The sequence below is a fragment of the Pogonomyrmex barbatus genome, unplaced genomic scaffold, assembly GCF_055798465.1.
Source record: "Pogonomyrmex barbatus isolate J1 unplaced genomic scaffold, ASM5579846v1 scaffold19, whole genome shotgun sequence".
NCBI classification, from domain to species: domain Eukaryota; kingdom Metazoa; phylum Arthropoda; class Insecta; order Hymenoptera; family Formicidae; genus Pogonomyrmex; species Pogonomyrmex barbatus.
In genome coordinates this window covers 1609658-1634996 of record NW_028297115.1, presented here as the reverse complement: position 1 = coordinate 1634996, position 25339 = coordinate 1609658, and the positions used below count along the sequence as shown (strand labels likewise).

The 25339-nt window shown below is 43.4% G+C and overlaps 3 protein-coding genes across 9 annotated transcripts in view; 1 reads left to right on the top strand and 2 right to left on the bottom strand.

Moving 5' to 3' along the window:
- Ipk1 (Inositol phosphate kinase 1) overlaps positions 1-12272 on the bottom strand; it is a 102341-nt gene extending 90069 nt beyond the window's left edge. For 3 of the 6 annotated variants that reach the window (XM_011642234.3, XM_089075627.1, XM_089075625.1), the window contains exon 1: positions 11954-12272. In XM_011642234.3, coding sequence (XP_011640536.2) covers positions 11954-11986 — 33 coding nt within the window. In that variant the 5' untranslated portion in view covers positions 11987-12272. Of the gene's footprint in view, positions 1-11640; positions 11920-11953 lie in introns of those variants that run through there. The other 3 variants (XM_011642235.3, XM_089075626.1, XM_089075628.1) reach the window with 1 other exon arrangement.
- Positions 12273-13153: 881 nt separating this feature from the next.
- Sas-6 (Spindle assembly abnormal 6) lies at positions 13154-17554 on the top strand. The gene is made up of 4 exons (XM_011642232.3): positions 13154-13908; positions 14085-14614; positions 14766-15514; positions 15598-17554. Exons 1-4 carry the CDS (start codon positions 13720-13722, stop codon positions 16143-16145), a joined length of 2016 nt encoding a protein of 671 aa, XP_011640534.1. The 5' UTR covers positions 13154-13719; the 3' UTR covers positions 16146-17554.
- On the bottom strand, positions 17483-21084 carry Plekhm1 (Pleckstrin homology and RUN domain containing M1). 2 transcript variants are annotated; one of them, XM_011642231.2, is made up of 4 exons: positions 20416-21084; positions 18836-20343; positions 18102-18737; positions 17483-18016 (listed from the first exon to the last, which is right to left on the bottom strand). In XM_011642231.2, the coding sequence occupies exons 2-4, from the start codon at positions 20156-20158 to the stop codon at positions 17855-17857; spliced, it is 2121 nt and encodes a 706-aa protein (XP_011640533.2). In that variant the 5' UTR covers positions 20159-20343; positions 20416-21084; the 3' UTR covers positions 17483-17854. The 2 variants fall into 2 exon arrangements, with proteins under 2 accessions (XP_011640533.2, XP_011640532.2); XM_011642230.2 differs by having other exon boundaries at positions 18836-21084.
- Positions 21085-25339: the final 4255 nt, after the last annotated feature.

Genomic DNA, 25339 nt, shown 5'->3' with positions numbered 1-25339 from the left:
GAATGCCGGCGCATTAGAGACCGAACGCGCCTCTAACGCGCGACGTTTACGCGACTTCACGCGGCTTTACGAGTTCGCGCCGTTCGCGAGCGAGTCGTTACGCGTCACGGCGACAGCCGGAGGCGTAATCGAGGGACGGTAGCGTTATTTCCGCGAAGCCAGCCTCTTCTTCCTCTTCCTCTTCTTCTTCATCTTCTTCGTCTTCCTCTCGAGGACGAGGAAAAGCGGAGCAGAAGCGCAAGCAAGGAAGCTTCGCACCTCGCGCAACCGGTGGATCGTGACACCTACGCGATCGCGATCAAACCGGTTCTCCCCCCCCTCTTCCCCCTTTCTCCTCCCTCCCTCTCCCCATTACCCCACGATGGATTTCTACGTCCAGCTTACGTTCCGTCGACTCGACATCGGCGATTATCGACTAACGCTCGCTAATATTCGTCAAAATTCACGCTGGCGGAGAAGAAGCAGGATCGATTACGCGTATTCCATAAAGAACGTCAAGCCGAACACATGGCGCAGATCCGCCGTTTTATCCCTATAGCGGCCACCGCGCGTTCGTTGGAGCGCGTTTGGGGAGAGTATCGTGTCCATGGTGATTGCCTCTCATGGTCGTTGTAGTTTCCCCTTCCCGAAAGAGAGCACTGTTAGGGGGCCCTTCGGATTATAAGCTCGATCCCGAGCGACGAGCCGTATCAACATGCATGCACACACACACACACACACACACACACACACACACACGCGCGCGCGCGTTCAGGGTTGCCTTAATCATCGCGCACGGCTTTGATCTCCTGGAGATATATAATTAAACGAGACAAGTGAGAAAGAGACAGGCATTGTCATTTCGCTCTCATCATTTCTCTCATTTCCTCATTCTTTTTTCGGCAGCTTCGATACTTTTGTACACCGAATGAACGAGGCATCGATGAGCCGAAACTCGAGAATTCCCTGTTCGCGGATTAGGAACCGTCCTACGCGCGGCGTGGGAAGACCCGGGGAAATTGCGTGTTGCCGATAGAGCGAAAAGTAAGGGGGCAAGGGAAGGCGGGCATGGGGGGGAAAGGGGAGCTAGAAACAGAAGGGAACAACGACTAGTCGTTGGACGCTCCGTTGAAGCGCGGAGTAGAGAGAGCCGGCCGACGAGCTGGCTCTGGGATCGAGGGTCTTTCACGATGAGAGAGTGCGCCATAACGACCGGGGCGGTGAAGGGAGCGTGGGACGAGGGGGGAATCGTGGGGGAGGAGGCGCCCGAGGGGTTGAGACCCGTTACGCGATGTAATAGCCTCGCCGAAATCTCATTTCGGAAAAACATTTGTGAGAGGTCGGGAACGGGTTAAAAAATTGCACGAGTCGGAGAATGTGAGATAAATGAGATATCCCGGGATAAGCGAACGTGGACTGCAATCCCGCGGAGAGAAAGAATGAATTTGCGCAACTCGCGTCGCCGAGGAAACGGCGACGTGGGGCTTTCCCGCGTGAAAAGCGAAGCGAAATGCGGTTACGCGTGTTCCAGGCACCTCTTCTTCTCTCGCCGACTTCCTTCGAAGTGCTAACGCGACAGGCGTCGCGCGTGTAAGCGGTCGACGAGAGAGAGAGAGAGAGAGAGAGAGAGAGAGAGAGAGAGAGAGGAGAGAGGAGGTTCTCTCCGCAACAGGATCGCGCAGTGAAGGCGGGCTTTTACCTACATACATAGAACTTAAATTTACCGTGCACTTCACGCGTCCGCGACTCGCGCATCGAGCACGCTTGCTCACGCGTCGGTTTATCGCGCGCACACACACACACACACACACACGCGCGCGCGCGCGCGCGCGCTTCGCGGATAATATTAAATACAACGCGAGGGAGATGTAACTTCAGTTTTCCCGCATAAGGGGAAAAAAATTTTTTTTTCTTTTTTTAATAAGGATCGAACGTAAACCCAGGACCTTTTCATTGAACGTAAACACTCTTTCCCATTTGACGTCACGGCTCAAAGCGGCGACATGCGAGCCCATATCGGCGACTCTTAAGGGGCCGAGACGTGCAATATGATAATCGATTATCCGAAGACCCTTCCTTCACGAAGGCTGTCCCTTCCCTAATATCAAATGCGGAACCTCCGCCGCGGCGGCGGCAGCGGCGTCTCGCATATGCATCGCGATCTAACGGGAGCATGGGCTGAAAGGAAATCACGGAATTGACTCGCACGACGAGTCAAAGCGAAGCGCATTTGAATACGCGGCGCGCGGGTGGCTCTTACTGGCGTTACTAGATCGTCCTGCCTCGTTCCATTAAACGGAGAAATCCTCTCGTCGACGGCGGCGGCGGCGGCGGCGGCGGCGGCGGCGGTGGCATCGGTGACCAACTTTCGTCGACCGGGGATCGAAACACCGAGAGATATCTTCCACTCGCCTCTCGATCTCTCCTGAAGAGCAGAGAGACGCGAGCAGAAACGCGAGGAGAATCCGCTCACGCGGTTTCATGACTCCCGCAGCGGATCAGCCGCGCACCGCTGTTGCCGAATTTTCTGTTCCGACAACAAAAAATAGCTGCTTCTCATGAATGAGAGAGAGAGAGAGAGAGAGAGAGAGAGAGAGAATGGTGTGTGTGTGTGTGTGTGTGTGTGTGTGTGTGTGTGTGTTGTTACAGAGAAGGGGAGCATACGCGCTGGGAGAGATAGAATGAGAGAACGAGGGGGATATGGGGAGAGCAAGAGTGGGATCGCATGAAAGCCACTGGAACAGGGTAGGGTAGGGAAGAGACGGAAGAGACAGGGGAGATACGCCAATAGCGTAAGACTGAGATATAATTTTCAGTTAGGTCGTTGTTACTAGATACCGTCGAAGATATCGTCGTTGTAATTCCATTATTAATCATCTTCCGACACGTTTCGCAAGCTTATCGAACATAACGCGGCGGGACATCATCATTCTCCGCCTCAACATTAGGAGAAAGTACCTACCTACGCTAGCGCTTTGTCGTAGCTTGGAAACGTGGAAACGTTTACACACACCGTCGAAATATCAGTCATCGTTGCACGTTCACATTGATGTTGAGAAAGACCCGGTGATATAGACCTATACTATATAGGATCGATAGCTGCTAAATCGACTACGAGTCCGCCTCGCGGAGATAGAGTAGCGCATAGTAATAAGGGAAAAATGTCCAAGGTATCAAAGTTATCGTGCCACGCGGGTTACTCCAGCCCGATCTTTCACGATGTGTGTGTGTGTGTGTGTGTGTGTGTGTGTGTGTGTGTGTGTGTGTGTGTGTGTGTCATAGAAATTCGACGTAAGCGACTTTCGCCGGCAGATGCGCGATAATATCGCAGCGGGTTGGCAATTTCGCGCGAGTCCCAAAGAGAGCCCGGGCTGGCGTCGCGTCCAGTCCAGGCTTCTCCCAGGCTTCTTGCCTCGCTTTTTGCGCGGATACGCTGACAAAGGGAATCAGGGGAACGATCCCGAGGGCTCCCCCTCGCGATTACGCCAATGAGTCGACCCAGCGAGGCAGCACGGACGGACAGTCGGCTGCGCGCTGTTGCCAAGCGGAAACCACAAACCGGCGGCATTTTCTTCTTCCACGAAGAAGACACGGACAGACAACGCGTTCCGCTCGCCTACCGTGTTACCTCGTACACGGTAGGAAGAGACGTCGGGCGGAAGGGGTGGCACGGGGGGGAGAAGGGGGGGGGGGAGGGGAGTAGTGAACCCCCGGGATCGAAATACAATCGGCCAGAAGATATGAAGAATGAGACGGAGGATCGCCAACGCGCAATAAGACAAGCACGTAGACGACCCAGACGAGCCAGACACGCAAATAAGAGTACACGATCTGAGGCAATACGGAATTTGTGCGAGAGACATTTTCGTCGTTGTTTGCGAACGAAGACGTTATCTCCGCTGCAACGCAATCGGCGCCCTCGGCGATGTGATCAACGACAACCCGTTTACGACGTAAACGTTGTCTGAAATAATAGCCCGCTGATCCTGACAAATAGACAGATGAAAAAAATACGCTTATTGCACGCTTCATTATCGCCAGGGCAAACGACGAGCGATAATAATGATAATTATTATCAGCGATAATTATGCATCGCCTCTTTCCACTTGCTAGCATTCTTAATCCTGTACAATGTATGTGCGATGTCTTTTCATCTCGATGCGTCACAAGCAGATTTAAAAAATTCTAGTTACTCCCGCTATCAAAATTTAATATAAATGACTCACTTTTCATTTTCAAGGACTGAAGTATTTATTTTACACTTTTTACACTTTTTACTTTCACTTTTAAAAAAGTGAGAGTATAATATCATAATAATAATAATAATAATAATAATAATAATAATAATAATAATAATGATGATGATGATGACGATGATGATGATGATGATTCTATTGATATGCAATAATGTTAAAAAAAATTGATACAGTAATAAAATTATAAAAACAAAACGAGTTGCACAATCAAAAAGCGAGATATCAGCAAAGTTGCTTGAGAATCTAAACCTGAATTTACAAATAACGAAGAAGAGAAATGGAAAATAAAACATATTATAAAGTGTGTTGTTATGAAGTAAATATAAAATAATAAAAGCTAATAAAGCTGAATGCAGGCAGACTAAATAATAACAATATCCATAATAAATAATAATAACAATAGAAACTAAGCTGAAACTCATTATAAAACATATAGGAAGTAAAGTAAATATAAGATAAGAAATTAAATAATACTAATAAAGCAAAAATAAAAAGTATATTAAACAAATTAAATTAAAAACAAGACGTAATAAGTAAGTAAAATAAATAAATAAAGATAAATAAACAAGAAGACACACACACACACACACACACACACACACACACACACACACACACACACATACATATGTGAAATTAATAAATAGAGACATTGTGAAACAGCAGACTTAAATGTAGAGAAGGAAGAAGAGGAATGACGAAGGGTAGGGAGTTAAAGTGTTTTATTGCACAGGAAAAAACAATCTGAAACCTGATTGAGCTGATGTATAGAGTAAAGATTGAAATCCTGTGTCCCATGAGTTCAGCTTACTATTTAAGCATATATTTTTAAAGACTTATTCTTTTTTCGCATTGACTCGAATATTAACGAAACATTTCGCATTTCTACGTAATAAAGAGAGATTTCGATCACGTGGCAAGTACACGTGTGGGCGAGTGTTGAATGTGTCGTACGAATTGATTAAAACGTACAATTGATTAAATTATGTCGCATGCATAAAATTAAGCCGACATGTTTTGCTGACGGTTAAATAATAAACGTATAAATTTAATCGAGCATAGATATAGAGCCGGAATTGAAGGTTAGAAAGAAAGACGATTGAAAGTTCTCGCGGCGTGTTTTTAGACCGACAAGGGATACCAAAGGCACGATGTACAATAGAAAAAATAACGGATTAACTGGTGCGAGTGATCAAATTAGGTTTAACGATTGTCGGAGCGAACACCCGCCGCTTGCGCATTTCCGCGCAGGAACTAACGCACGCGAAATGCACGTAAAATTTTGTAGGAAGTGATTAGAATTTCAGCCGCGTAAAACCGCTACTAGACTTCCTCGTACACCCGAGTTTTCTACACGGACACGAACGAGGACATATATTACGAGGGACACGCTATATATGTCGGATTCATAATGAATTATTCCTGCGATACCGAATACATTGTGAAAAAATACAGCGGGGCCGCGTGTACTTTCGACTGTTGTCGAAAGAAGTGTGAATATTACGTGCGAAGCACGGAAATGCGATTAAATTTAAACCGGGGAATAATTGTTACTCCGCTGAAAAAAATATAACAGCGTTATGGTCCTGTTACAATAATAATAAAAATATCGAATAAATAGTAGGTTAGAGGGTAATGGTTGGGAAAGCACGAGATGCAATTTTAATAAAAATTCGTGATGCTATTTAACCCGCTATTATAAACATACAGCATTGTACAATATCGAATATCGCTTTTTATTAATAAAAATTTAAAGGAATTTAGACCAGAAGAAAACATTTTTACTGGCAAATCTAAAAACTTGACCAGATACAGATCTGAAACTAACTTTGTTATACCATCAAAATTATGTGGAACGCTTAAACATAATAATAATAATACTTCAAAAATTTTTAACCTCTCAGCAACCAATTTGAACATCATACATGACAATTTTGATAAAATTAGTTTCAAATATGTATTTGTCCAAATTTTTAAATTTGCTAGCAAAAGTGTTTTTTTCGTGTAGAACAGGCAAGATGTAAGATATCACACCGAGAAAAAACAAAATAGTTCTGGCAACTATATTTATGACAATTATGAAATTTAAATATACTACAACTAGTTTTCAAAATATAAAAGTAATATTGAATAATAAAAACATAGTCACGGTACAATATATATAAAAAATATAAATTATCAATTAATAGTGAAGTAGCGACTCAACTGTAATTACATAGTTATATAGACTTTATATAAATAAAATATGACCTTACATTTTTCTAGTTTAGACAAATATATATATATATATATACTTTTGTGAAGTAAGCATAATGTAACAATATTATTAAGTATAAAAAATACTAACAACAATGGTATACAATACATTAATTTATCTGATTTACTAATATTTACTATATTTTCTTGGTTCATATAACCTGTTGATTATCCTTATATATCATTTTATTAAACATAGGCGCTACTCGGATACAAATTTCTGGTTGCTGGTACGACTTTTTTCTCCGAACGGCAGTGATATACAACGGTTTTCAAATTCGTATTTCGCGGATCTCTCACGATCTCGCGCTTTTACATAATCATAATTTTACCCGTTTACGAAATACGTGATTTGATTGTTAGAATGCCTCAGAGTGAAAAGAAGAGTCACGGCGGAAAAAGCTTCGGAAATCACCGGCCGGACATGGAGTGAAATAACAAAGAAACGACGCCGCGCAGCGGGATATGATGCGCAACGGCAACATAAAATAGCACGAGAATGCGCGGAAGACAATGTGAAATTGCGCAAAAATGCGCGGTGGAATGGAAACCGAAATTATGGCACCCGGCCGTGCCTTCCGATTTGAAGCGGCAATACTTAACGTATCGCGGACAGGCGCGATGGGCGTAACGTCGCCTCCTCGCAAAATTAACGTCACATAAATTCCGAGCTTCGCAAAAATGTCCAGCATTGAATAGAGTTACGTAGTAACGTAACAACATTGACAGAAAGACAGGGCGTGCCTTTACAGCCCGCGGGGAAACACGGAAATACATCGCATAGATCCGGGTGTGTTCCTGAGAGAAACACGGTTCCTCTCCTCCACATAAATTTCTGGCTGCGTGTAGAGAGAGAGAGACGTAACCAATCAGAAAGTTCCTTCCACATTCCCAATTCGATCGCGTGATGGTGTTAAACGCGTAAACATATGTCCTGTCTTTTCCTCTCCCGCGGACAATATGGCAGGAAGTTTCGCAAAAAATGACAATGGAGAGCCAACCTTTTTCCGGCAGATGCGTGCCGCATGCGTAATTAACGTCGATGTAACAACTAACTGGTTGTCGCTCGATTGTCGGATCATCGTCAGATCGATGCGTCTTTCGTGCCAAACTAAGCAACGGGGATTTTCCCGAGTGACGATATGACGTAAAATAGCGTGACGGTTCGATCGTGAAAAAAAGGAATTTTGATTAAGAATCGCTGAATCGCAATTGTTAATTAATGCGATAGAGGAACAATGGCCTCGACGTATTTCTGATGTACGTTATCGTCGCACGTCCGCCGCGGACGATAATCGAATTTCTGGCAATTCTAAGAAGGAAAAAAATGGAGGAAGGGCACCAATGACCAACGAGCCCTCATACCGTCGTCGTCCCTATCTCTCACGCACGGCGGTCTGGAATTTCCTCTGGAGATTAGATCACATGCGAAATTGCACACCGCAAAACTAGCGATACAAGACGTATTTATACAAAACGAACGCACGAAACTGGAACGCCATCGTCGCGGCTCTCGACGAGCATAGATAAAACCGCTAACGCTGCTCACGATTACAATTACAGTTAGATGGGCTGGATTTACATTTCGCGTCTTGAATTTTCACGAAGGATCGTTCGGCGCTTTGTTTACGCTCTTGAAAACACGATCGCAAAGTTTAACGTTCAAGGCAAAATCTCAAGGCAAAATAAACAAAATGACAAATTAGCGGAAAAATTCAGATTATTATTATTATTATAACGGAGGAGTGAGTCGTCGGACCTGATCTTTTTGTTTTTCTTCGAGAAACCGCGCGGATCCCCCTCCTGACGTAAAAATGACGCAAAACTCTCGACAACGCGGCTTCGCGCAACTTTGCAGCGAATGATTTTCGACAAATTCCTGATGGGTGGGAAAAAGTAACGTGATGGAGGCCGATTCCTCCCGCCGATGACCTCGAAGCCAATCGGCAATTTTACGATGGCTTGGATTCTGGCGTTCGCGTTCGCGTTCGCGAGAGAGAGAGAGAGAGAGAGAGAGAGAGAGAGAGAGAACGCGTAGTTGCCAGGTCTTCCAAGCTATGGACCATCCAAATAACGCTCCTCCGAAGCCCTCCAGTCCTCTCTCTCCTCTCCTCTCCTCACCACTCCTCTCCTCTCCTCTCCACTCCTCTCCTCTCCTCTCCTCTCCTCTCCTCTCCTCTCTCTCTCTCTCTCTCTCTCTCTCTCTCTCTCTCTCTCTCTCGCTCACTCGCTCGCTCGCGGGCGACCTTAAGGCAACGCGAGCGATATGAGCATATCTCTTTAAAGCGCCAGCCGGCGACGCGGCAGTGGTGCTCACGATCGATATCTCGCGAGTCGCGTCGAATATGCGAATAACAATCCACGTTGCACGGAGGTGCACGGACCATACCCCGCGACCATACCGTCGATGCGTAATCTACATAGACAATGCGTAATCTAGCCCATACATCGCGCGTAATGGCCGCACTCTCTCCGCTTTTCCCTCGCTTCTAGAAAACAAAGGCGAAACAAAGAATCCAAGAGATCATGCTCGATTTCACGCGGGATTTTTCGAATCTGATCTGGTACAGCCTACGACGGGGAAACAGATCTCGCGTGCAATCGGCGGTGGAGTGTCATCGCGTGTACACGTCGACAACGCAACGTCGACGCGTCCGATTTCCGGCGTCGCGACGCTTTCGAGTCGATTAATAGCGAGGTATTACAGAGGCGAATTTATTACGTAGAAAAGAAGCGTAAGAAGAGACTCTATCCGTCCGTCCGGCCGACGGAGATCGAGCCAGGTACTCCTCGGCTCCGATCAGGTGTGTTGGCTAAAACCTGTTGGCTCGCCTTCCTCCTTCCCTTTGCGAGGGAGACAGGTGGTTAGAGGAGGGCCCAGCAGCTTTCGAGGAGGCTACCCCGACGTGGAGAAGAACGAAAACGGGCGTGCAGAGCGCGCGCGGGGGAGGAGGGCGATCGAAGGAAAATATCGCCGGTCAGATCTCGTTGAAGCGGGGAGGGGGGGGGGGGCGATTTTTCCGGTCCGAATGCCGTGGCCACTCCATAAATCCTCGGAACGGTGGAGACGCTGCAAGGCGGGGGAGAAGGGGGACGGGGGGGGGAGGGGGGCGAGCGGCTTTACGAGCGGGGAAACGCGCGCGGCGAACAAAGGCTTGGCGAACGCGCGCGCGTAACGGAGCGCATTCGAGATGCGCGCGGAAAGATTTGCGAAACGCGGAATAAGCGGCCCCATTATCGCGAGCGGGCACGGATGAGTCACGGCTTCATAACCGGAGTCTTAAGCTCCACTTTTGCGACTAGATTCCCGTGGCCCCTTCATCGCACCCCGCCCATCTGTACCCCGCGAGTTCGTCACAATCACGGGGAAGGGGGATGAATGACGCCAAAGGGAAGTCGAGAAGATTTTCGATGCTTTGTCCATCCCCCCCAAAAAAAAAGAAAAAAAAGAAAAAAGAAAAAAAAAGAAGAGATTTCGATAACAGTATTACCCAAACGAACCGAAATGCAATGATCTGATTTTTCCTTATTTCTACACTTTTTATCGAAACTGTATGTCAAACTACGTAAAGTTATGAGGAAATAGATAATATTATTAACGTGAGCATTCAACAAAATTTCTTTGATCTTTCGTCTTGAATCTAGAAAGAATCTAGAAAGAAAAAAATAAGTATATAGACATGGATCTCTCTTTCTGCTATTTATTTATTCGTTTGAATTTGATCTGAAAAAGGGAACAGCAGCGTATTTGTACAAATTGGAAACATTTTTAACGTAATGCAATTTTTAAGTAACGCTATTAATAAAAAGTAAAGTTGAAATTATTATATATTATATTATTCATTAATAAATATTAATATTATTATAATATTAATATTATAATATATTATAGTTATTGAGTAATAATTAATTATATTTCTATTTATTTTATTACACAAAATAAGTAAAATGAAAGCAGAAGTATCATCAGGTGCCTCATGACTCTAGTCTAAATGAGTTGCTCCAACTCACTATATTATCTCGTGCTTTTCCATATCTCACAATTTTAATTCGATGCTCCGTCCGACTATATGTCAATAATAGATATTTTATTAAAAACGTTTCCCTCGAATATTGGCTGACATCTCTATTTTAAGTAATGTTGTTAGACGTAGATCAGAAAGTCCAGACAATAATTCGCGATAAAAGAAAAACGAAAAAAAAAAATATATATATATATATATATATATATATATATATATATATATATATAAATGTTGATAAGAGCAGAAGCAAGGCTACTCTCTGTAAAGTTTCGGCGAATACTTTGAGAGAGAATCAGCCGAAAGGGACACGGAGAGAACGTCGATTCCTGACGCGACACGTGCATACGTTTAACGATCGATTAACGAAGGTTCCGCTGTGCGATTCGACTGGCAACGAAATATATGGAGAAGGGAGAAATGCGCGATTACGTCTATTTTCACGTAACACGCGCGCGGAGATATCCTACGTGGTCGCGAAAAATATCGCCCCGGATGCACGCATGCGCAGGTCAGCGGTTAGCGTTCGCGCGACGGTAAGATCCTAAGTGCACTGACCCCTTGGCCGCCATGCGAAAGGCGGCTGTGTAGGAAAGTGATAGTTACGAATACGCGCGTCCGATTGTAATACGCTCGTCGCTTTATTGCTTCCCCTTGAAGCCGCGATATCGGCTTCCGCCTGTTCGATATTGGCACATTCAGGCTCGGCAGCTGTCCTTTATGCAATGCCTCCAGCGACTCGCCGATACGACGTTCTCCTTCGCGCGCGAAAGGATCTATTCTCCTTTTCTTCCCTCTATTTACTTCACGGAAATCGACGATAACGCGGACGTGCGTGCGCGAGTGCGCGGAATGATTACATCTCTTGCCTCCGGCGACTCGATCTTGCGTGGGCACCGTGACACATATGCGATCTCACTTATCTACAATAGGCGCGAGGAGCTATTGTAAAAAAAAAAGCGTACTTCGAAATAATCTTATAATTCATCATACGTAATATCACATAATCACATTTATAAACGTGATATCTAATTAAATAATAAAATTAAATCGACGACATTTAATTACATTTCTTTTTACTTACAAACTATGTCGGCTCGAGGGAGAGCAAAAAAAATATCTCGTACCTTGTGTTTAATTAATATAACAGGGATTATAACTTCTTGTGTGCAGCAAACGTGGTCGCAAATGAGCTAAAGAGATAAGTCAATTCACAGTTTCCGGTGCCGCCGCCAGAGGGCGGCACGTACCGCGTGCTCGGCCTCACGACAGGGATCGAAAAGGCGCTGCGAGCACCACCGGTCGACGTGTTGCGGAACACGCGGCTTAAATTCGGAAATAGCTAATTTCTTCTTTTCCAGCGACGACCGGTCGAGATGGCGAGTGCGGCCGCGTCGCGGCCGCGAGGCAACGCGAATCGAGCGATCCTCAGATACTCACGTGTCCTCCCTCGCATTGCTCGACCGACGTCATGTTCGAACCTCCTCGACCGCCAACGGTCGTCAAGGCGCGGGAGCGGGCGCCGTTGTATCGCCACAGGAGATTCACGGCGGACGTACGCAGCAACGACACACCCACTTACGCGGCACCACGGCGTCGCGACGCCGTCCGTCGGCGCGCGTCGGCGACGTCCACGACCGTTTTTCCTCCCTCGTCGACGAAGGAGCCACGCTCGACCGCGCAAACGAGCCTGTCAATCGCGGGACCGCCGCATGGCATGGCGACCGCGGGCGCAACTCGGCTCTTACGGCGCTTTAAACCCCTACGTCACCGTTCCGGCCGGCGTGACCATTGGCCGCGGCGGCGGCCGCCGGCCAATCGGACGCGAGCTCGCGGGATCGCGCGGGAAGGCAAAGTGCTCGGCTACCGCCGCGCGCCGAAGGACAGGACCGCGAATAGCAAGACGCGCTTCTTCAACCGGTCGTTCGTTAACATCGCAGCACCGACGCTCAAAATAAAGACGAATTTCGACGAATTTCGGTCGTTTCTATATCGAGATGTCGCGATATCCGACGTAATTTGTCTCATTCTATCTAATAATGTCCACTATCCAACTATATAGTTTTTTAGTTGAAGAAATAACAGGTTGAAATAACTTGAAATAACAGGAAATTTAAATGTTTACTTTTCCATTCGGTTAATTCAATATCGCGAATCAACATACGCTGCAGAGCAAAGGATGATTCTTAAGGTGCCTCTTCATGCTGACGTTTAACGCGCATTTTTAGCGTCAAAATATATCACGTGATCAAAAGTGACCATTCAAACTTCACGATTCTGCGTCAGCTTTAATCACGTGATCTATTTTGTTACTAAAAATGAGCATCGGGCATAAATTAATATCCTTGGTATTTTTGGTATTCATAAAATAAATTCATATTGACGCTCGACGCTCCTTTTTAACATCAAAATAGAATTATGTGATAAAAATGGATGCAGAATAGTAGAATTTGAATGATCATGGTTTTGATTACGTGATCTATTTTAACAAATGAAATGAAAATAAATGTCGAGTATGTCGGTATGAAAAGGCTCCTTTGAAGTCGTTTGAACGTCAATCCATTACGTCAATAATGGTCAATAATTATTCAACTAAGAATAAAATGAAGTCGCAACGGCGCGGATGACTTCTATTTCGGAATATCATGTAACTTTCGTCAACGAGATTTCAATTTTACACGAATTTTATTTGAAATAATAACGTACCGTTCAAACGCAACGCTATGCGTCATGGCGGTTGGAGCGCTTAAAGGGAATGAATTTAAACGGGAAGAAGAATAAATATCGTGATCGATATCTTCGCGATGTTCTCTGTTCCGTGCTTCCGTGAGCCTGTTTATCCTTTCGAAATCACCGATCGTCGCGCCTGCGATCTCTCGAAATGGAAAATCTGTGATCGTGAATGTGAAAAAAAGGGCGATCGCGATCTTGACTTGCGTTTTGCGTCAAGTGAATCCGGAGTGAAGTTAGTAGCAACGCGTGCCGTCAAGATGGCGGCACCAAGCGCCGTATATACGCGTCTCTGATACGCGTGCGTTTATTTGCGTGTCGCGCGATGCGAGCGAGGCGGAGCGGCTCGTGAATATTCGCATATATATCGCTTTCGAGGGCGCGTTTCGGGCCGGATTTTCCGCAACATCGACAAATGAGACGCGGCGAGCGAGGCGAGGTCTGCGACAAGTGCTTGCCGAGAGCGCGATCAAACGATGAACTATCTCAACAGTATAGCAGGCGGCACGACGACTACCGACTCGGGCCTGCAGCTGAACAATGTCGAGATTCTCTACACGAAGGTGCAGAGGATTTACATCAAGCCGCAGCATAAAGAGGAACGCCAACGGGATCTCAGAGTCAACGTCGAGATTCACGCTGGCATCAGTCCAGTCTGCCGCAAGGTAACTTTCTGAGTCCTCCCCTCAGGACTGGATGACTTTGATATATACAAACTTTAGCTGTGTTCTCTTTTTTTATTCTATATCTATATTTGAAATGTCATTGGGGCAATTTTTTTTTCAATTATCCCAGTATTTTTTGCTGGATAAAAATGTTTCTGATATGCTTTCCTTTTCAGAGTTTATGTGTTATGCTGGCTGACGATGACGATCCATGTTTTCTCTATTCTTTATTTATTACTGAAGATGATTTTAAAGTGTTAAAAGCGCAGCAAGGTCTGCTGGTTGATTTTGATAACTTTGCTACTCAATTAATATGTTTGTTGGAGCAATGTCACATTCCAGGAATAAGTCAGTTGTCAAAGACTCCACCAAAGTTTCTTCTGTTGTTAGCAGAAGAGACTGGAGATTGGAATTTCAAGCTTGTGGAAACAAATAATTTCAAACATCTCTGCCACTTGAGTTTAAACATATCACCCGCAAGTGATTCAGATTTGAAAACACACATGGCAATGAAGATTAAGCAGTTGAAAGAAAATCTTTCACAACAAAATAAAGATGCAGTTAGTTTGGAGACTAGATTGAACGATTTGACAAACAAGCTGGAAACAAAAACAAAAGAATTGGAACAGATGGAGCAAAAATACCTAACTGAAAAAAATCAGATACAATTTAATTCATCACAGCAAATAAATATAGAAAAAGACAGGTATATTTTTAAGATATATTATAAATTAATATTGATTTTACACACATACCACACATACACAGTACACGAAAATCTTAATGTTGTCAGATTTTATTTTTATTTAAATCTTATGATTTAAATTAATAAATATTTATGTATTAACATCTTTTAGATTGGCACAAGCGCGACTGGAATGGCAACGACAGAGTGAAAAAGAGAAAATGGAAGTTGAACAGAGGCATGCTGAAACTGTGAAACAATTACACACAGAACTTGCCGAGTTACGAACACAAAACATGACATATAAAGATAAACAATCTTTTTTAGAAGCTACAAATATGGAGCAAGTGAAACAATTGCAGAATCTCGAGAAAGAACTTAATATTGCCGAACGAGATTTGGCACTACTTAAGAAGCAAAATTCAAAATTGGATGTGGATTATCATGATAAAGATAAAACAGTTAATAGTTTACGTACAAAAGTAGCTGTACTTGAACAAGAATTAAAAGACAAAACAGTGATTATTAACAAACACCTCGAAATGCTTAAATCAGGTAAAGAACAAAAACAACATTTGGAAGATCTTTTAACTGAAAGAGACAGTCAGTTGCAACGCAAACAAAACTCTTTGAGGAGTCTAAGCGACGAACTAGTAAAAGCCAATGAAATCTTAACTAAGTTACAAAACGAACTCGCCTCAACCAAATCCAAGTTGAAATTAAGAACGAGCATAGCACTCGAACAAGAAAGATTGTTAGATTCCAAACAGAAAGAAGTTGGCCAATTAGAAATCAAAATGGAGGGTCTTGTCAAAGATGCGAAAGATGCAAAGAGTGAAGTGGATAATTTAAAAGAACAGATAAAAACTTTGCAACAACAATTGGAGGAAAAAGAAAAGATCATAAAGAATAATGATAACGGTAAGACCGTTTTATTATCTTGGTCGATAAAAATGTGTACGATAGAAAATCAATACATTTTATCTTTTATCTTTCTTTTACAGTAATTAGCTGGCTGAATCGAAGATTGGCAGACAATCAGTCACAAAGCGCTATTACACCAGCTCCAGTTACGATTTCATCCTCCGTTCCGCTAACGTTACCTAGAACAAATAAATTATTTCCTAACCGATATGAAACACGCACGCCCGCGCCCAGCACGACACAGCCCAGCACGTTATCGGGATTACCGATGAAGAATCCAATCGTGCAAAATCCAAACATTAACCAGACCACTCGTACGACAGCACGATCGATGGGTGTCGGTGTAACGGAAAGTTCAGTGGGATTAACCACTTTTAACAAGAGCCCCTTGATCTCGAGCACTAGCACGCCTATGGACCGTTTCAATTCGTTTAATAAAATATCAGGAAATCCACCAGCTTCAACATCGGCACCAGCTATAATAGAAAATAACAATGGTCCAGCTGTGATCTCGAATGGTACAAAAACGAAAACTGCAAATGTTGGCTTGCAGGGTGGATTGAGACGAGCAGGATTATCCGACAAACCCATTTTACCTTCGGCATATTTTCCCAAGACCTTGCATTAATCCTGCATAAAATGCACGGAAGGAATTATCAATGTAAAAATTGGTGAGTTGAACTCATGTCACAGTACTTTAAGAATCAAAACGTAGGAACGACAAAACTGTAATATCATTACAAGCGTGATATTTCAAGTTTGCCGTCTCGGAGGTAGTACAAATACTTGTAAGAATGATTAGTATTATTTACAAGACATTTTTTATAAAAAAAAATTCCAAACTATTTTTAATCCTACACATTGGCATCTTTTTGATTGGCACAAAATTGATATTAGGCTTGTCAATTTCTAAATGGTGTATCAATGTAGGATAATATTAACATAATTATATGTATATATTATATGCTAACACACTCCGATCTCGTTTGCTATGACATACAATGCGTATATCGATAAGAAAATTTTGTTAATCATTACAATTCATTTTTATATTGGCTCTAATTCACGTCAACATTATTAATATAATCTTTATAATAATTAGTATAATCTTATATAAGAAAGTCTATTTTTAATATGAATTATTTGACAAAGTATTCTCCCTTGACATTGATATTTATATTTGAGGCATAATATATGCATATACATATAAATCAAAAAAATTGAGAGAAATTTATAATATTAATTATTAAAATAGTTTTTTCAATAATTCCAAATTTAAGTATATTCTTTTAAAACAATTACAATCTTTAAAAACCTAAACAAATATCACAAAAATAAACATTTCTTAACTAGCAAATTCAAAACAGAGTAATTATAAAATCAACATGACATATTTTCATATCTTCGTATTATCTTATCATGATCATGATTTAACATTTTACTATTCACTACTGACAATTAAGCTTTTCATTGTTAGATTCGTAATTACTTTTATATTTAAAGCATATTAATCACATAGGTACCTGGAAAATAATTTTAACTTTGTGGATTTTATATAAGCTGTATAAATATTTTTATATATAAGTGAAAATTGTAATGAAATATATATAAAGAGCTCTCTAATTTTACGACTTATGATCATAAAAGATCACAAGGCCATTTGACAAGAGTAATAGAATGTGCCTTATATGTCACAGAATAGATTAGAAAATTCTATTGTATTTATATACATACATACATATACATATATATGATTTATTATACAACTATTATATAGAAATCATATTGAAGAGAAATTGTTCGTTAATTGCAATATTGTATAAAAAGTTCTTAGATATCTTTTTAGACCATGTGCCACGAGGTACAGAGACATGTCAAGTATAAATTCAATCTTATAAAGCATGTCAATTTATTAAATTACATAAATAGAGCAACAGTATTAAATATAATAAATATAGCGATAGATGGTAAATAAATGATTTCATATATTTTACTACTTTTGTACATAGAATTATAATAAACGTCTCTATTATATAATACGTGTTTTTGCGTATTTATATGGAAAGCTGTGTATGTCAGTCTCGTAATGTACAAATGTTTTTTTTTTTTAAATTACATCAAAATATCAGATTGTAGTAGTATATTATTCGGAGAACTGACAGAAATTATGTTACACTTCCCTATACTTTTATGCACATTATACAGATATTTACACGAGAAAATCAGATATGAGATTCGTAATTTTCGAGGACTGCCGTAAAATTAAAATGCAAATTTCACAAAGAATACTGTAGAAGTATTAAAAGATTGTTAATGTTAACGAAACAATGGTACATATTAATTCGTATCAAACGGAGGCGATTCACTGCTGTTCGGCAGATCTGTACATCCCATATCTAAAAGAGGCATGTCCATCCGTTTACGTCTGCGTTCACATTTGGGGCACGGTTTACTGGCATTTAAACAATCCGCGTGAAATACGGCGTTGCATGCTCCACACTGGAAATAAAACGCTCGTCGTAAAATTAGGCTCACATTAAACGGAAAGGGAAATAGACAAAGACAAAGAAAATGCGCTGCTTACCCGAAATGTAGACTCCATGTCAAAAGGATAAATGACTTTCGTATCGTTACATACTTCGCATATAAAACCCTTCTGACTGCAGAGCCAACAATTTATTACATGATTCCTTGCAAATTCAACGACTTTTTGAAGTTGCTGCGCGAGGATGCCATTGGGGATATCGAGGAGGTCGGTAATGGAATATTGGTGAACGTGTTCGTACAGGTAGTCCCTCGGGGCGACCTTTTTCTGCAGCGATTCGATAATGGGTTCGCGACACGTGAACAAATACGCTCTCAGCAAGTTCAATTGGATCCGCAAGGATTGCAATTGCGCCATAGTGTCTACGGCCATGTAAATCCGCGGGTTCAAGATCTTCAGGTCCATCAGAGCGGGCTTGCCTTCCAGATACGAAGCGGCTTTTCGGCTAATGGGATATTGCTTCAAGTCCCAGTTGTGAATCATACGCGACGGTATGAGATACTGCCCCTCGGCCATGCACTTTAAACAATAATAATTGCCCGAGTATGCGCAGACGTGCGCCTTGGAGAAGGTCATCCCGATCGCGTAACCGCAATCGAAACAACTATAATTTTGTATGTCCAAACCTTTTTCCCTCGGGATGTTACCTAATTGCTCGTCGAAATTTATCACAGCCTGGAAAACAGAAATCCACGAATTATAATCGTCGAATCGTTGAACAAATCGAGCGAAATCGCATAAGATGAAATTTCAAAAATATTTATCAGCATTACCTTCGGTTCAGGCTGAGCCTTGGATTCCTCCTCAACGGTCTCTCTCTTCGGATATCTCTTCAGGAATTCTTGCAGATCCGACACCGAGCTACTCCCAGCGATCTGATAACTCTGGATGAGGGCGTCGTACGTAGGACCATCGCCGGGTGTGCGAGGTGCATCCGCGCCTGATCCGTGAGATATCACAGAAGGTGAAGTCAAAGAAGACTGGCAGTCTTCGAACGAGGTTGACCATCCTAACTTTCCTATTAATGAATTGCCGACTGTGGTGGCCGCGGTGGTATCATTAACGACTTCGTTGTCTCTCGGAACATCTCGCAACAACGGATCCTCCGTATCAACGGCGAATACGTTATCCGTATTCTTATTTTCCGCATTGCCATTTGACATTTGTCGTATCTCATCCTCTTCTCGGTTCTTCATCGTATCGTCTTCTTGCGCGCCGCTCGCTACGGCACTCGCCGCAGAATTGTTGTGCAACTGTTGGATAACGTCGTTGGATCGTTGTTCTTTAGCCAAAATGATTTTCAGCGCCTCGTCTTCCGTGATGGAGGTCACGTTATTAAAGACGGACTGCGTGGAGGTGAAGGATCCTATTCCAATGGAGCTGCCAATGGAACTCGCGGTCTCGACTTCGTCGAAGTTATCGGCGGGCTCGCTGTTTATCGTCTTGGCGATATCCACAGCGCTGAATATGGGACAGGACTTCATCGGCGGGGACCATATACCGGCTATGAGCAGAGGGGTGGACGACCAGAAGTTTAAAAGGCTGCTGTTGCAAGCTAACTCGAATCGCACGTAATCCAAATTTTCGATCAATCTCTGGGCGACCTCGACGAGATCGACATCCCTGATGTAGGCCGACCGATTGTAATACGGCTTCAGGGCCGAATTTTCCCTCCTTATGGCGCAAAAGTAGCTAGCTAACAGACCCTCGTTCAGGGCCAGTCGTATCCACGCTCGGCAATATCCGACTTCTGTGGTGACTTGGCTTAACGCCTGGATCTGATCTATGATTTGACGATGCGAGAATACCAACAGCGGGCCCCAGAAGCTTGGCTGCGGCATGGCATCGAAGTCGGGGCCACTGAGAGCCTCCGTCACCCGATTCAACAGACTGTCCTTCAAGCCGTGCAGAAATATAGCCTCCAGGATGGAGCACAGGGTCATGCTCTCGTCGCAGTTGCCGACAACGCCGTCGTCGGCGACCCCCGGCGCGCTCTGCATCTCCATGACGCTCGTGTTGAGCTGTTTCTGCAGGGAGTCCCGGACCAGCAGGTTCCTCTTGTTGCCCACGATCGACATCTTCAGCAGCGAGTTCATCTTGCGCGCTATCAGCAAGGTGGTACGTCACAGGGAAACCGTCACGTCTTCCGCCACGGTCTCGTCGCTGAAGCATCTTCGCGGTCGCTGCGATGCCGAAGGGTCGCAGAGGATCAACCGGAGTCGAGGCCGCGCCTCCGGAGATGTCCTCGTGGCCGTGGCCGTGTGACCAAGTGTGCCGCGTCCTGCAAAACGGCGAATGCAAAAACGTCGTATAGATTACGTTCGGGGCGCGCGGGCGTCACGACGGTACTGACAAAGGAACAAGGAAGTGGCTGCGACGCGAGAGAATGAAGTCATCGTATCGCCGCCGGGGCCGATAGCGCGCGGCGATATTGCGCGCGTGGAAACTCGCACCCGCCGGAGTGTGCGTTATCGTTCGAGCGCCGTGTCCGTGAAGTAGGTTAGGTCCCTGGCGAGCAAAAACATTCGTGACGCGAGCAGCCAGAAGACTCCAAGATCGCCGCCTCCCCCCCCCCCTCTCTCTCTCTCTCTCTCTCTCTCTCTCTCTTATTTTATCAGCGGTCTCTACGTCGGTCACGACGTCGCCTCTCTGGATTCGGGGATCTCGCGAGTTCCCAACGCAGTAGATTTCTGCAACGTCATCGATCGCCCGATCTGCCCCGATCGTCGTCGATGCGTCGAAGCGTCACACCACGCTACGCTACGCTACGCCGAAACTCCGTCGTCGTCCATCGCCGTCGACCAGCTGTTCGCGTACTACGCGTCGGGCGATCGCGCCTGGCCGCCGTCGCCGTCGCCGCCGCCGCCGCCGCCGCCGCCGCCGCCGTCGTCGCGCCGCTCAGGCTCGTTTGTAGGACGAATTCCTTGAGAGTAGTACGCGACCCGACGACAGGTCGCGCTGCCTCATTCCCGTCGTTGTTTGCCACGCGCGGGACACGGCGTCGGGCCGCATTCGCGCGGCTAGGTGGAATTTCGCTCGGCGGAGGTGCACCGACCAGGTGCGCCCCCATATCTCTCACCGCACTTGTCTCATTCGCGCCCGTCGCACTTGCCCGATGCTATTTCCAGAGAAGCGAGAGCGTCCCTTCCCGCGCCTCCTCCCCCCCGCTCCCCCTCCCCCGACGCGGCTCCCGGGCTGTTCGTCCTGCTTCCGACGGGAGTAATGGAACTCTATCGAGCGACGACGGCGACGATGACTAATTATAGATTTCAGACAGAGATCGAACCTCGAGTCTTTCGGAGTCGCGTTCTTTACTTCCCATTCGTATTTGTTCCAAATAGGAACTTAACAGCAAATTACCCCGGCCACACCGGGGTTAAGGCATATACTAGTAGTAAGCGCTATTAGATACATTGAATTTATTGAAGTGTGAAAAGTACATAAACGTGTCAAGTGATTATATAGCGAATAATGAGCTTGCCGTATTATTTAGCGGAATATGTGTTAATGATTTCATCATCTAAGAAATAATATATCCCGCACAAGACAAACTTTGCAGCAATGTTGTTGCTACAATATAGTTGCAAAATCTGTATATGGAATTATACCATTGCATTTTAGATATTTCATATTTGCTTTTGTGCATTAATGCTGCTGTAGTGCAAGTAATTGAATTCGCGGAAATAAAATACCAGACATAAAATATGTAAGAATTCGCGTCGCAACTTCAACTCTCAGAGTTTGTTCAGTCGCACCTGGACATTTATCATAAAGTTTCAAAATATTTATCATATTTAAATTAAAAAAAAAAAAAAACTACGCAAACAAACTATATGCGATATAAGCAATTAATTTTAACGAATTTATATATATATATATATATATATATATATACATATATATATATATATATATATATATATATATATATATATATAAATTCAATAAAAGAAAAATTAGCAGACTCCTAAGATCAAGTTCGCCGAGTGATTACCCTCTTCATTCTCTGTTCTGTTGTTTGAAACTTAGCTGAGGATATTACATCGTATTGTTTAAAATTGTTTTCAATTTTATCTATCGCAATTGTGGAGAGCTCTTTCTTCTGGAATGCAAAGCTGACATGGCTTTAGTAACGTCATTAAAAGCGACGGTAATCGGCTGCTTCCAATTCAGCGAACTTGAATCGCGGACGGTTCGAACGGACGATGCGGGTAACACGATCTAAAATGCCACGACAGTGAGTCGTACGATACGTCAGCTCTTTCGACACTCCGTTCATTCAATCCGTTCTCCGTATATATACATGAATGATTAACGATTCGTTCCGAGTGCGCCGTACGAAAACGCCGCCGAGCAGACACCTGGGGCGAACGTAATTTTCGATCTCGTTTCCAGCTCGCGAGATCGCGAGCATGAGCTCCTCGAGAGCTCCTCATTCATTCCAGGCGCGCCGCGCCTCCACCGAAAGTCAAGCGACCGGGTATAGCGCGCGCCTGTCGTCCTTTTCTATTCTCGCTCCTATATTTAGATACGCACTTAGAGTGTGCATCTCAAATGTTGGAACAGGTATACCGTGTGTGAATGACCGAATACGCATGACGGAACGATGCGTGTTCCACGGCTTGACGGCGGCCGGAGCGCCGCGCCGCGCCAAGCCGAGCACGAGGGAGAGAAGAAGGAAAGAGAAAGTGCAATCGGGACGAACGAGCGTGAAGGAGACGGCAGATTGGACACGGGGACAACGAAGCGAATAGTCAGGAGGCAGGGACGTACGAAGTTGCTAGCCGGGAGCCTTCGCGATTGAACTTTTATATATATATATATATATATATATATCGATAAAATGTATTCGGAGGAAATGTAGGGACAACAAAAAATGTAGGGACAGTGTGAGAAATCGAGCGCTATTATCGGTGCGCGAAAAATCTACTAAACGTATGTACGTCATATTACGTCACATTAAGTAATAATTGAAAGACACAATTGTAATAAAATCGTAACGTTTCGGCTTATTTTCGAGCCATTATCGATGAAATCCAAGATAAAATCATATCAATGATACATTTCCTACATCGATCTGATATGGCTGGTCTTTATATTACAGGATTTTACCATTGGTATGATTATATCATTGGATTTTATTTAATTCTGTTGAGAATGGTTGGAAAATTAAAGTTAAAGAGTTAAAACATTCGATTTGATTTACTACAATTATGCACTTTGTTTCTTAAGTGTCGGTTCACAATAAGTATTTAATCTTTAAGTCATAAGAAATTGACCAATCATAGTCGATTATTCCTTTCATATTCGATTATAATTGATCAATTTCTTACTTCTTAAAGCTTAAATCACCTATTGTGGACCAACACTAATATGGAATAAGTATGTTTATATTTTTGCGCATCAACAACAGCTTGACTCTTGATTGCACATACATTTCTTTATTGTTTTTTTATATTTCATTTGCTGCAACGAAGATATAACTCAAAAAAATAAAGTTTTTTAGAAAATAAATTTAAATGTTTCGAATCATTAAGATTTTATAATATTTTTAAATGCATTTTTATAATATTATAATTAATTATAATGGAATAAAAATATCATTAGCTCTTCACTCAATGCATAATTATAAAAATAACTGTAAAAGATAACCCTTAAAGTTCCTGTTCACTCACCGCTATTGGCTTAGATTGTGACGTCAGAAGCGAAAAAAGAGTCAATAAAAATTCTTGCAAAATATATTTAAATAGAAATATTTTTCAATAAAACAACATTTGCGATTAATAGAATAGACTTATAAAATATCTAAAAACTAAAACCTCTTTTTATTTCGGGGAGAAATTAAATCATATTCTTTATTTCTATGTATTATTAATTTGACAGTTGTTATAGCTGTGAATTCTTAGCTTATTTCGTTTTTGGCTATGCATAATTTCAGATATATGGCTATTTATTAATTAACAAACAAAAGGAGAATTTATATATTTTACAAGTCGCTTCTATTATAAGTATTGCTTTATTAAAATATACTTCCATTTTAATATGATAAAGCAAGAATTTTTATTGTATATTTTCTTGCTTCTGATTTTATAATTCGAGATGAGTAAATAGGAACCTTAAAAGCAATCCTTTTTGAATTGTAATATTTTTGATGCAAAATTATGCGTTTTAAAGGCTTTAGAAGCTTAATCATAGTCGCTCTAGCACTAGACAATAAACATTTTAAAAATCTGTTTTTTTTTTTTTTTAAGCAAACAAAAAAATGACAATTTTTCATTTTATATTGTTATTACAGCAATATAACGAACGGAATGGGGAAGGGAATTTCAAAGGGTCGAGGGCGGACACGCTCCGGCTAGCGGCTCTCGGTGTTAAAAAGACGCGTGCGGGGGTTTTACGATTCCTTCGCGTGAACGATCGTTCGCATTTTATCGTTCCATCTTATTTACGCACGACGCGACGCGTGCACTCGAGGGCACTCCGATCGTGCCCTATCCCTTACACAGGGGGGGGAGGGGGAGGGTGCGTTCAGAAGTAACAGCCGAACGACACCACCCAGGCATCGTTTCATCCTTGTTTGACGTTCGATGAGCGACAGGAGGATGAGAACGATTACACATGATCCGATTTTTGAATCCAGCCGAGGATTTCCAAAGCGAATGACATTTCGCCCGCTTATCACCCGGCTTGCACGTATGCGATAGACTCGTCTTTATTGCGATGCGAACAAATCCGAATACGTTGTTTGCCGAAGTTCTAGCTAGCGCAGTGACAATCCGATCCGTCCGTCAACGCGAGATGTGTGAAATCGTACCGATTCTACTTACGATTTTGCTTAATCGAAGTGCTTCCAGCATTCGGTTATACTCAGAAGGAGATCTCTCGGGCTTTCTAACAGATGGTGGACTTTACTTTCGCGATTGTCAGCCGCGATTGTCCGTTGATCTACCTCCTTTCGACGGAGGCTCTTTCTAGGCTCTTTCGATAAGCTTTGCGGTTTTGTTCCTCTCGTTTAGCCGAGCGGCTTCTCTCCTCGCCTTCCCTCTGTGCGCACTTGTCCCAGAAACAATGCGGCGCTTTCTCACGGTGCGCACGGAGAATTCTTAGCGGTGTTTAGCGTTTCGCCATCGCTGTTATGTGCACACAACACCGAGCGCCACGAGGGGCACGAGTGGCACAAGTGCACACGCAGCGCATTCTACTTTCGTACGTTTCGCACGCGACAACTTGCGTATCTCAATAATATGGAGATGGGAGACGTTCGTTTTCAGTCCTCG